The sequence below is a fragment of the Camelina sativa genome, chromosome 18 (assembly GCF_000633955.1).
Source record: "Camelina sativa cultivar DH55 chromosome 18, Cs, whole genome shotgun sequence".
Lineage (NCBI taxonomy): Eukaryota > Viridiplantae > Streptophyta > Magnoliopsida > Brassicales > Brassicaceae > Camelina > Camelina sativa.
Genome location: NC_025702.1, coordinates 9,421,217 through 9,435,221, shown reverse-complemented (window position 1 = coordinate 9,435,221; position 14,005 = coordinate 9,421,217). Strand labels below are relative to the sequence as shown.

Below are 14,005 nucleotides of genomic sequence, written 5' to 3'. Positions count from 1 at the left end.
CGAGTGGTTTCAACAGTGGGTTGGTATCCATGTGTTTGGTTTGCTGAATCTGTTCCAAAGTATTCTTTCATGCTCTGGCTTGCTGCGCGGCATCGGCTTACTACCAGAGAACGCATGCTATCCTGGAACCGCTGTTTGAATCCCTCGTGTGTGTTCTGTCAGGCGCCAGTCGAGACCCTTGGCCATCTTTTCTTTGCTTGCCCTTATTCGGTTCGAGTATGGGAAAACCTCACCCGCCAACTCTTTCGCCACTGCTACTCAACCTATTTCACTCAGATTTTGTCTCTCCTTTCGAGTGCCACAATCACAGGTACAACTTGTTTCCTTCTACGCCTTATCTTCCAAGCCGCTGTTCACTCGATTTGGTTGGAGCGTAACCGGCGACGTCATGAGGATAAGTCTACCACCTCTGCGCAATTAACCAAGTTCTTGGATAGACTGGTCCGTAACAAGCTCCTTTCGCTACAGCAACACACGACCAAATATGCTGATGGCCTACAACTATGGCTTGCAACTCGACATTGACTAATTCTCCTCTTTTACTTTATTCTAATTTTTTAAAAACTTGTAGACAATTTACATAATTCTTTTGATTCAAGAACATATTTATTGTAAAAAAGAACTTCTTTTTGTTTTGAATATATTTTCACATTCATTTAAAAAAAAGAAAAACACAATTGCATATTACTTATAATAAAAAAAAAAATATTTAGTTATCATCGACCCTAGTCAAAATGTATATTTTAGGTTTTCACCCATACGTACTAAACCTCAAAGTTGCTAATAATTACCATGAATATAAAAAAAGTACATTTTAGCGTCTCACGCATACGTACCAAACGTACGTGTGAGGTTCTTTGTGTAGACGCGTGCACTGATGTTTTTTGTACGAAAATATATATTGAGGTGATACATACAGAAATCAATTAATAATGTGACTAATGGAAACCAAATCCCATTGATATAAGAACTGGTTTGACATGGTCCACTCGTTAAATGTTTAGTAGCCGCAAACTAAGGACGTACGTCCACACACTCCCTTTTCTTACGTTTTGATTAAGAAAATAAAGCAATTCTAAATATATAGCCAAATTGCGAATACAAATTATACAATACTTGTAACCACTCGGTCTTGTTTTATATTTCTATTTTGTACACACTTAGCAACATCTGTGTATCCAACGACTCCAGTTCGATCGTATCGTGCAACAAATATACAATATTGTCTATAACAATAATATTCTTTAATTTACTTGTTCACTAGGAAATATACTATACAAATTAGACAGGGAATTGTATCTTCACAAATAACATAGTTATCGTTCACACACACACATGCAAGTGTAGTGTGATTAGTTAAAATAAAAGGGTCTAATAGACTACTTAATACTTCAGAATGTTATTTGAAAAACATATACTATTTTAGTGCCATACGTACTGACTTTAATCTCACTTTCCAAAACTATATATTTTATATATATGCTAGATATGTAGCATGTATGTCGTATTCATGTGTGTGCACATGGGACATGGATGAGATCGGGGTTTGTTAAGTTTTGTAGATTACTAGATTTATAATATTACCGCGAATAGAAAATATTACTTTCAAAGCTTAAAAAAATAAAGACAATGGGTATGATTGACCACAGGATCATATAGCTAGTTAACTGCTTTAGTTCACGAGACCAGATCTAAGAAAATGTATATATATTTCATTTATGGGTGAATAAGAAATGGTCAAAAGTCAAAGGTGTTGACTATCAATTGTTCAATCAAGCTTTACACTCCGACTTATCCTAAATAAGTTTCAGATTACGATTGCAAGTCATCACTATGTAGGTGTTATATTCTTGCAGTTTCATTTCACATTGTAATTCTTCATACAAAATTTTTAGCATTCCACCTGAAAATAAAATTTCAGATCAATAGATACTATATAGTAACAATTGTACAGCTATAATTTCTTCGAGCTTGATAGTAAAATTAAAAATAAATAAATTCAGGAGAAGGTGGTGGCATAATGTTCGACCCTAATATTTTAGCTTTATTCCCAATCCCACAAAAGGTGGTTGAACCCTCTGAACTGCCTTCGCCTATGGGAGTTCAAATAGACTAAAACTTTATGGTCTATTGCCAATTGGTAAATTAAAGTATGCATGTTCTAATCACATCGATCAGTATTAAGAGTATGAATGGTGACTGCGGTCAGAGCGGCCAAATCCGTCAGCGGTTTAGTCCGCCCCAAAAATAGGGCGGACAGCAGACCACTGCGGACCAAGTCTATTTGTATGTAAAAGCGGTCCGCAGTTGGTCCGCAGCGGTCTTGTTTCTGCTTTATTTAGATCACACTATTGCACACTGCGTTTGATGAATGGTAAATAAAAAATGGTCCAGTCCGCAGACAGATTTGTCCGCCCTGACCGCTGCAACCATTCACACCCTAAGTATATGGGGTGGTAAGGACTCTAGAAATTTGGACAGTGAAAGGTTAATCAACAATAATATTCACCAATAGTGTTTTGATTTAATAGAGAGAAACCTCTAATTACAACAAATACGCCTATATAACAAAAATTATTCGGTATTAAATCTACGGCACCAATTCGAACCAATCATCCAATCACAATATATATATAGTTGGAAATAATGTCCAGCTGACTTATCTATATATTGATATAATATCATTTGACCATAATACAGTTTCAAAACTCAAATGCTATAAATTAAATTTATAAAGTTTTGAAAAAGATAGTCATGTCACTTGTCAATGCTGAAAGGAATAAAGGACAAAAGAGTTAGCTATCGTCGGTCCAAGCCAAATGAGCCATGTGTTCGTTTGTGTAATTGTAAGGTCCATATGTTAAATGTATTCCTTGACTTTGAAGTCCGTTGTGTATATTCTAAAGTAGTTGCTTTACAGATTTGTAAGGATATATATATATATGCGATTGATGGCATCGGAGCAAATTAAGATATAGAGACCGAAGAAATTCACAATATGATTAGTGGAAAAAATATATTTAGTAGCGTGGTCAGAGCTACGTCTTAAAAGAAACTGACAACCAAACCTAATCCAAATTAACACATAAATTGGAAGAAAGAAAAAAAAAACAAGTTTTCTTCGCACTAATCCATCTTATCTTTAAAGAAACAAATTAAAAGGTGATGTTTTTTATATGAATTTGGTAGATCTCAGCTATATCTAAATGATATACTAGCTAGCAGTGTAGATTTGGTTATAAAGATAATGAAAAGAAAACATATTGTAGCTCTCTAATCGATTAGTGTAAATTAAACTAAAAAAATGAAGAATAAAGGTGAAGATTCGATCTGAGTAAAATGCAGGAGCGCGGGAAAAACAACCTGTTGACTTAGGAAATCAGATGTCAAGTGAGAACACCTACCGATGATTGCGGCATAGGTGAGTTTTATAATTTTTACTTACAAAAACCGAAACTTTTTTTTAAAAACATTTGCTCCAAGAAGATTACAAGAAGAAAAGAAAATGTCAAAGTCAACAGATGAGTAAAGTTTGATTTGATTAGAATGGAATAATAATATTTGTAACGCAAAACCCTAAAACGCGTTATTTCAGACCAGACACAAAGAGACAAAAACACTTTAATAAGTCTGAGAAGGGGACAGACAGCTGCTCACTTGCATTGCTTCTCTCCAAAATCCCCCTCGTTTTCCGTGTACGCTTCTCTCTTCTTTTTTTTCAAACTGTTCTTTTCGAATTTCGATTACGATGTATATCTACAATTCTATTTTCATTTTTTTAAAGACTTCTATACTAAATATTTATGTTTTTACATACGTACTTTTGACATTTAAGAAATGAAAAATTACAAAATAATCTATGGTCACATAAATAATTATATTTGATTCACCTTTTATTGACAGATAAAAAATATAATTCTTGTGAGACAAGATTGTAAAATATATGGAATATAAGTATATCGTTATTCCAAATCAAATAAGCACTTTCTCATAATAGTATCGTTCAATTCCTATCTAGATTTTTTTTGGATTGAATAGGTTTTGATTTATCCAAATTTAGCAACTCTTAACTCTTAACTATTACGAATGATGCTATCATCCCGATCTTATGTATAGCGATATATTGATATTAAACATTTATGATAGTATCGTATAAGTCTATAAGAAAGTCAACGTGAGTCAATTCAAATCCTTAATACGTCTAATGCATCCAAAGTTGAAAAAGATAGGAAAAACATCCCCAAAAATACTAGTATTTCTTTGAATTGTAAAGAGAGTTGAAATTTCATGTCCGTATATATATCAAAATTGTTAGACCAAATTATGTCTTTTGTGGGAGAGCTATAAATGCATTTACATGTCATTATCGACATACGTATAACCTAGATTTTAATATATAAAGATAAGATGCCATGTATTTCCCAAACTATTTTATTTGTAACTGTAACCAAACACCAATATACATCAATTTCAGGATCGAAAGTCGAGAATAATTATCATCCTAAGAAGGAATAATGCTTTTGGGATTTATAATGTACAATATCTAATAATAATATAGACTCTAGTGTAATAGAAATTATTGGCATAATTTAGGAGTGTGGTTTAAATGAGGCCAAGATGAAGTATATGTATGGAGTAGAAAACAAAGAAACGAAATTAAATTGTGAAAATAGAAAAGAAGAAATGAAAATCAATAATTGAGATAGAGGTCAATATTCAAAGGTCAAGTCATGCCCTAACCATCAACAAAAACTTTTCTCAATTTACATTTTCTTTATTTATTACGTTTGTTTGTTTCTCGTAATATTCTTTATATGAAAACGACGAAAAAACTCAAAATGTTTTGATGCACGAACATAATCGTTAGGATTTTAATTAATTTAGTTTTTCTTTATTAATTATTAATTATGTTAATTTCTATTGGTTTTCCTTTCTAGATTAGGGTTTAGCTAGTTTTGTTTTACTATATAAACAGGTTTAGTTGTAACCTAAGGGAAATCATATATTATTCTTATCAATAAAGTTTTAGAGTTTATCTCTTTTATCTTTTCTGGTGGATTCCGGAACCTCTTTTCTGGTGGATTCCAGAGTTTTATCCTTCGAGTTTGTCGCTTGCAAACTCGTTTTTGAACTAGGTTTAACGCTTGCTTTACCTAGGATTTTCCGCTGCATTATTTGGTATCAGAGCAGGCTTTCTCCTGTCTCTTTTCCAAAGCTTGATCAGCTATGGGAGATCAATCTGAGACCAAAGCAGACTTTCAGAGTTTTACCGAGGCTCTTACCACGGCTCTAACTGCTTTGACCGACCAAATGAAGAATTTGACAACTGAGGTCAGAAACAGGACAACTGAGGTCAGAAACGGCTTCAACAACGCAAATCAATGAAGAGGTAGAGGAGAAGAACCAGTTAAGGTTAGAAAAAGTGAAGATGTTATTGGAAATCAATTGAGATTGTTAATCAACAAGATTAGTTTTCCACAAAGAGAATACAATTGTGTGATTGTTGAGAATTCGATTTCTAAAGAAGAAGAATCCATAGAGAAAGAGATAGTTGTTCATCAGAGCATAATTGTTGGTGAAAAACTCATGCATGATGAGATCTGTGTAGAATTTGGATCTGATAAAATCCATGCAGAATTCGGGCTCGATGAAATCCGTGCAAACTCTATGGTCAGCTGGACAAGCCTACAGAACGGGAGCGGTGTAAATTTCGGGTTTGATTCATTATGTGGAGATTTTTGGCATAATTCTTTTTGTGAAAAGTTAAGGCAAGATATGTATGGTTACTTAAGTAAAGTTTCTAAAAAGTCAAGCAATGCATGTGAGGTGAAGCTATATGAGTTTTCCATAAAAACTAATGGGCTAATTCGTGTTGCAAAAGAGAAGATACCATCAATAGAGGAAGCGCCAGAGATTTTAACTAGTTTTAAGGAGTTGAATTCAGATGAATATTTACATGACTTCCCTTCTATGCGGGATAAGGAGATGAACTTCTTCATCAAGAAGACAACTCGAAGACGAGTTTTCTTGGAAGTGGAAGAGTCTGATGCAGGAGCATAATCGTTAGGATTTTAATTAATTTAACTTTTCTTTATTAATTCTTAATTATGTTAATTTCTATTGGTTTTCCTTTCTACATTAGGGTTTAGCTAGTTTTGTTTTACTATATAAACAGCTTTAGTTGTAACCTAAAGGGTATCATATATTATTCTTATAAATAAAGTTTTAGAGTTTATCTCTTTTATCTTTTCTGATGGATTCCAGAGTTTTATCCTTCGAGTTTGTCGCTTGCAAACCCGTTTTTGAACTAGGTTTGACGCTTGTTTTACCTAGAATTTTCTGAAACATTATGTTCATAAACTACTCTCAACTTGACAAGTCAGGTTTTTTACAGAACATTAAAAAAAAATCACAACCTAAATGGATGACCAAATCATTAAAATAAGAATTATATTGCTATTTATCTTATATAATGTCCCAAGCTTTTTACCAAAAAAAAAAAAATAATGTCTCAAACTTTTTACTATAAAATGTCATATCAGTGAAAAGGAAAAGATGTTATTATTCAGAAAATGAATCTTATTCCTTCAAATGCATATGCACTAATGAGAAAAAATAATAACAAATAAATAAAAAGGTTCGATTTGAACACGATTTTGTTTCTCATTTCCACTTTTTGCTAACAAAAGCATAAGCCGGCACCAATATTGAACCTAAAAACTTGACACAAATTTGAGAAAACGACACAACTTGACTTTTTGGTATTCCTCATTCTTTTACTTCTAGAAACATATCTCGCTTAGAAGTTGGAACATTAATCAAGATCACCAGATTCTGGATATACTAGTTTGATATATCTATCACATCCTTAAACAAGTAGTAGTAAGTACTTCAATCGCGGAAACCATAAGCTGTTCTCAAAACTAGGCAGATATGTAGCGAAACAATGAAGACAAACAACGATAACAATGCTAATGTTCTATTCATAGGTTTGTCGCAGCAACAAAATTTCATCAAGATAGCAAAGCTTAAGAGTTTACAAACAACCGGATGGGGCAAAAGGTGTCCCAATAATCAGATCACCTCGTTTAAGCCCACGCGATTACAATTTGGCTCTGTGGTTCATGAGTCTGCAGCAGCAATAGCAGTAGGGGTAACTTGTTTAACCCTCCTTTGATGAACATCCCAGTTATAAACACGTGCAATAGTTACCTGTCCATTACAAAGTCTCATAGTCAAGAAAATAAACTACATTTTACACAATCTTTGAAAGCATCTACATTGATAAGATTTTACAGGTTGCCTAAATTACAATTTTGGGTTGCTTGCAAATTTAGAGTTATGTAAACTAGAAAGCAGGCCCCTACAAAAATAGGCACTGACTCAACTGAAATGAGATAACTTTACAAGTATCTCTGTACCTGAGTAACTGTGACTTGATCCCTCAAGAACTGTAAATCAGCTACAAGAACCTCCAGGCTGGCTTTAGCATTTTCCAGATTGTTTTTCAGAAGAGCAGTAGCCTATTGGAAGAACAAAGATCAAAAGAACTTATTCTATGGTCCCAGGTGCTAGAAGATTTAAAACTCGAAGAGAATATGTTTTCAGAGTAATGGACCTCATCACAGGAATATTCTAGCATGACATTAGCTCCCAACCACAAACACACTGAGTCTGTGTCTTCAATGCAGGCCCGTGAATATATTCCTTCGGAGACCTCAAAATCGGCTAAAAGCGCCTACATTGTAAGAAAAACTCCATGTGAGAAAATATTGATGACGAACATAAGAATCAACAGTAAGTTTGTACATCAAAGCAACTTCCATCTAAAAAATTGTGCCCCATTACAATCTGGGTCAGTGATACTTCCAGCAAAGCTAGAACTATGTTCCTCGACACAACATGTTCTGCTGTCACCATCAAACACGAATTTAAGACAAATAATTTAAGGGCCCGTAGGAAGAACAAAGCTGATTGCAGATATACACATTGTCTTTGCAACCAATCAACCTTGATCTTCAAAAAAAAAAGAGACTTTCAAAGGAAATGTTTTAAGTAAGCCTAAGTCGCACAAAGAGAAAAGAAAAAAAAATCTTCACATGGACACAAAGTTGGCGTTCTAACATTGGTAAGAAATCAAAGCACAACAAAATTTCTACCTTATGAAGTTATAAAATTCATGATAATGGATTCAGAAAGCTCAAATAACAATGTTAGTAAACTTAGCTTTGGTCACCATCCACCTCAAAAGAACAGAACAGCATATATGCAAAAAGGCAGTGAAGATAGACTAAAAATGAAAAAAACGACGAACCTCACCAGTACCCTTCCTAGCTTCCAAAGTGGCAACAACCTCTAAACACTTTTCAATATCTGGGATTTTAGCCTGTAACATTTATCAATACTATAAGATATCATAACACATAAAGATCAACCTCAAAAGCTAGAGGAACAAGACAAGTCGACCTGAAGATCCCTTTGCTGAGCAAGAAGCTTCATCTCAACAACTTTATATTGCTGAAGCCTAAAATCAAAGAAAATAAAATCACTAATATGAGCGTTGAAGTAAAAAACTAGATCAGGAGATTTTTGGAAATGAGCTACGAAAGAACAACATGCCCAGATAAATGTATAGACTTAAAGAGTGAAAATGAGAATCGAGAGTGAGAGAGTATGTGAAAAGGTGGAACCTTTCTTGATGAAAGGCGAGAGCAGAGTTAGGATCAAGGCCAGACTGAGAGAGATAAGTCTCGACATCTTGGATGAATTTGGCGGCAGGAATCCCTCTTCTCTCTGTCAATTCGCCACCGCTTCCACTTGGTGAAGAAGACGACATCTGCGAATCGGAATCGAAATCGAAATCTCAGTTCCCGATTTGGGGATTTAGGGTTTTTAAAGGCTTCGAGACTTGCGTTCTCGATTGTACTTTTCGACTCTTGGGACGAGACGAGACGAGACGAAAGAGAGAGTGAAACCAGCGACGAACCAAGGAGTGGTCGTTAACACGACGCCGTATCAATAATTGTCAAACGACGGTTTTTTCAGTGGGCTTAAGGCCTTACTCATGATGAAACAGCCCACTATTTTCTCTTTTAACATCGATTTATTTATTAATCTGAATTCGAATTAACAAGCATGTAAATGATCAATCAATGTTCTAAAAGCGGTATAAGTGCTATGTGCTCGTCTACATGTTGAATCAACTTGATCACATATGCGTCTTGTTGTCGAACCAGACTAGTGATGTTAAGATGGGCATTAAGCCTGCGGGCCTAAACGGACACAGTGTATTATTTTTAGATCCGATATAGAAGTTCACTTCCTTCTTTTCAACCAATCAGATTTTTCTATACGTTATTTCATTTAAAAGATAAATCAAAACTAAATTAAAAAGCAAAAAAGTTTACGGAAACAAATTTTGTATACTTTTAACTAAGAAAAATTATAAATATTGGCTTGGTTTAGATTTTTAAAATTAGAACAAAATTATATGTCCGTTTGAGTTTACAAATGAATTGGTTAGGATTTAGATTTTACAATTAAAACAATTATATGTTNTTGGCTTGGTTTAGATTTTTAAAATTAGAACAAAATTATATGTCCGTTTGAGTTTACAAATGAATTGGTTAGGATTTAGATTTTACAATTAAAACAATTATATGTTGGTTTGGGTTTACAAATGAGGTGGTTAGGGTTTAAATTTTACAATTAGAAAAAAATTATATGCCGGTTTAACTTTTCAAATGAGATGGTTAGAGTTGAGATTTTACAATTAGAATGAAACTATATATTGGTTTGGGTTTATAACAGAACGGTTTAAGTTTTTAATTTTATAAGAATGCATACAGATTTTATTTTCTTATTTTATAAGGGTATGAATGAAGAGGTTGAACCCAAGTATTGTTTCCTTTTTTTTTGGTAGGGGACAAGGAGAAAAGGATCTCCCTGCTATTTATTTAAAAAAAAAAACAGAAAATTACAAACAAATGTATCTCGGGATGGCAACCCCTCGAGCATCCTCCTCAATGAACAAAGCCATATTGTCCGGAGCTAATTCCAACAATTGAAAACCTAACGACAACATAAAAGCATAGTCGGCTAGCGCATCTGCAAGACGGTTCGCCTCTCTATACACATGTGACACACGGACTATCCAATCCCTAGATAAAAAGCCATGGCACAAGCGTACCAGGAAGGACAGAGGATGAGACTCACTGATCCATGTCCTTAAAAACTCCACAACCAATTTCGAATCCACCTCAACCTCCAACCTTTGAACATTCTTCCCCCATGCTATCTAGAGGCCATAATAGATTCCCCATAGTTCTGCCAATTGGGCTGAACAAATACCAATGTTAAGCACAAAACCACCATACCACTGACCTGTATGATCCCGAAAAGTAACGCCCGCTGTTGTAAGTCCCGGGTTGCTACAGGATGCTCCATCAATATTTAATTTAATCCATCCCTCAGTCGGAGCCTTCCATGCAACCATCTGTACCACCCACTCCACTGAATGTGGTTGATCTCGAAGCACCCGATTAGCTTGACCAACCTCCCTTTCCAGAGCACGGATAAACCGTACCCGATCCCTGCATTTACCATTGGTCCCAAATACATTCTCACATCTCCATTTCCATCCCCACCAAACGCCCATAGCAAACAATGTGGACCAAGACGACTCTGCAGCATTCCCTGCATTAGTCAAATTATTGTACAACGTCTGAGCCGGTATAAGACGGGACCAAACCCCAGACATCGCCGGACAGTCACGCAATAAATGCATTATTGACTCCTCACCCCCTTTACAGACCAAACAAATATTCGTGTCTCCAAGATGTCGTCGATACCTCTCCTGGTTTGTCATAATAGCTTGTTGAAAAACCAACCAAAGAAAGATCCTTACTCTCTCTGGCGCCACCACTCTCCATATCTTTGCGTAGAAAGCTGCCATATTTGGCTGAGGTACCCTACTCGAACTTAATAGTGCATATGCAGACGTTACAGAAAATTTCCCATCAGCTGTTCCTCCCCAAGCCAGCCGGTCCGTAGCTCCAGTCACGTTATCAAGGACAATTGTAGACAGTTCCAATCTGGTATGATGCTCAACATACGGCAGAATACTCTCCCACAACCAACCTGATTCCTCACGCCCTAAATCTTTCACTCGGAGCTTATTCCATCCCTCTGGTAAAGGTGCAACCACACAGTCCTTCAACGGGTACTCTGTTAACCATTTATCTTCCCAAAAACGGATATCTTGACCATTCCCCAAAACCCATCAATACCCTTTACAAACCACATCTCGCAGACCAACTCGCAAACTCCTCCAAGTTGAAGAACCAGGTTTCGTAGCAGACATCCAACCATGATCTTGAATACCTCTTACCTTGTATTTGCTCCTCAGGACACGTGCCCAGAGACTAGTCTGATCCCCCAACAGACGCCAACCCAGTTTAGCAAGGATTGCTTTATTCATATGGTGAGAAGCGCGGATCCCCAACCCTCCCTCACAACGAGGTAAACAAACTTTATGCCACGCAATTAAATGTTGCCTTCGCTTCTCCGGTGTACTACTCCACAAAAAATTCCTTGAAACTTTATCCAACCCATCCAACACTGACTTTGGCAACAATATTGCACTTATTGTGTGAACTAGAATTGACGATAGTACCGACTTAGTCAGAGTAAGTCTTCCCGCCATACTCAACAGCCTTCCCTTCCACCCTGCTAACCGTGAAGTTACCTTTTGGAGAACCTCGCCAAATGTGTCCTATCCTCTTCTGCAAGACTGGCATGCCCAAATACTTACCCAGATCCACAGTTGCTTTAATCCCACTCTCATCACTGATCTGCTTCCCCAGCTCCCTCGAGACATTCTCAGAGAACTCGCACTTGAGATACCGAAGCTTCAGCAAATAATATCAAATTGTCCGCAAAGCAGATGTGGGACAACTTAGGACCACCACGTGACAAAGCAATAGGCTTCCACTCCCCCCCCCCATTATTACCGACTTGTCAATCATATGGCATAACCTCTCAATGCACAACACAAAGAGATAAGGGGATAGAGGATCCAAAGGATCGTCATTGAAGGATCGTCATTGAAGGGTCCGTCACACACTTGAGAATCCATTGAACCCAACAATTCTCAAAACCAGCCCCTACCAAGGTATCCTCTAGAAAATCCCACATGATTCTGTCATATGCTTTCTCCAAATCCAGCTTCAAAAGCATCCAACCCTTACGCCCTTTCTTTTTCCGCAACGAATGAACCGCTTCCTGAACCAAAACAATGTTGTCAGTGCTCAACCTCCCCGGGATAAAGCTAGATTAGGCTAGACCAATAAGCTTCGAGATCACCCCCTTAAGTCGTAGCACCATTATCTTTGTAATAATCTTAAACAAGAAATTGCAGAGACTAATGGGTTAATTGTTTCTGGCTTAGGCACCTTTGGTATCAGCACTACCAAAGCATCATTCGTACTAGGCGGAAATTGTCCTGTAGCAAAGACGTCCAAGGAAAACTTCACCACAAAATCTCCAACCTATCCCCAACAATTTTGAAAGAGTATGGGTTGATAGCCATCCGGACCTGCTGCCTTATATCGTCCCATGGTTCGAGTTGCTACTTCCACTTCAAACTCTGCAAACGGTTTATTCAGACTCTCTTTCTCCACTCTAGTCAAACCAACAAAACCATCACGTGGTAGACTCTCAACCACCGGAGGAACATCATTCATGGAATACAACCGCTGGAAATAAGCCACAACAACGTCCTCCAGCTCTGAAGCACCCGAGACCCACACCTTGTTTTCGTTTTTCAACATATCTATACGGTTCCTCCTTCTTCGTATAATAGTAGCAATATGGAAATAAGTTGTATTTCTACCCCCATGCACTATCCACTTATCTCGAGACTTTTGGAACCAAATCATCTCCTCCTGTTCCAGAACCTCTTCAAACTCCTTCAACATCTCCTCTTCCTCACGTAACATTCCATCTGCCTGCACAACCTCCAACCTATCTTGAATCACTTTGATCTTATTCATTAACAGTTCCTTCCTCTTTTGAGCATTCCCAAATACATCATGATTCCACTTTTTAAGTGTTACCTATAGTGCCTTCAAAGCCTCTGGCGTTTTTAGCTGCACATCCCATGATGCAACCAAAATGTATTTGAAGCTAGGATGCTTTAGCCATGCCACTACATACCTAAATGACCGCCTACTCGCATCCCTCACCACTTCAGAACATAGTTGAAGATATAATGGAGCGTGATCCGACGCCAAAACCGGTAGATGTATCACACTACCATATTGCCACTTCAATCTAGAATGAGCACAACACATGACTCTGTCCAGTCGCTTAGCAATAAAGTTATTCTCAGTTCTCCCTCTTCGTGGAGTAAATTTATTGCCTCGAAAACCCATGTCAATCAAAGATACATTCTGGATCCAATCTCCAAGGCTAATGAATCAGGAGATAACCTTCCATTACCTCTTGACCTCTCAGCAATACGAACGATAGTATTCAAATCTCCACCAACCACTAACTGACCATCAAAAGCTTTGATAACCTCTCGCAACTTATCCCATAAACCCGCTCGTCTACTTACCAATGGTGCCGCGTAGACCACAACTAGGTTCAAGCATTCCGTACCATTCTGTACCATTGCCACTATAAACTGCTCAGACGACTCTATGACTGTAACTTCACCAATCTCAGATCGCCAAAGCAACCACAGCCCACCACTTTGCCCAACAACATCAACTCGAAAAGAATTCTTGAATCCCAGACCACAAAAAATCCGACTAGCATTCTCACCTCCAGCATGCGTTTCGAATAAAGCAAGGACATCCGTTTTGAATTTCTTCATTAGATATCGTATTGCTCTCCTAAAAGCAGGTTTATTCGCCCCAGCAGTTCCATAATAGACAATTCATTAAAATTTGCAGGCAAACCTTCACAACTACCGAGGCAACGCGTCATTGTTCCCCCCCCC

General features: G+C 37.0%; 1 protein-coding gene across 1 annotated transcript; it reads right to left on the bottom strand.

The window, feature by feature from the left end:
• On the bottom strand, nt 6,881–8,994 carry LOC104760931 (probable prefoldin subunit 3). The gene is made up of 6 exons (XM_010483924.2): nt 8,691–8,994; nt 8,467–8,524; nt 8,315–8,386; nt 7,619–7,738; nt 7,422–7,523; nt 6,881–7,212 (listed from the first exon to the last, which is right to left on the bottom strand). The coding sequence occupies exons 1-6, from the start codon at nt 8,834–8,836 to the stop codon at nt 7,123–7,125; spliced, it is 588 nt and encodes a 195-aa protein (XP_010482226.1). The 5' UTR covers nt 8,837–8,994; the 3' UTR covers nt 6,881–7,122.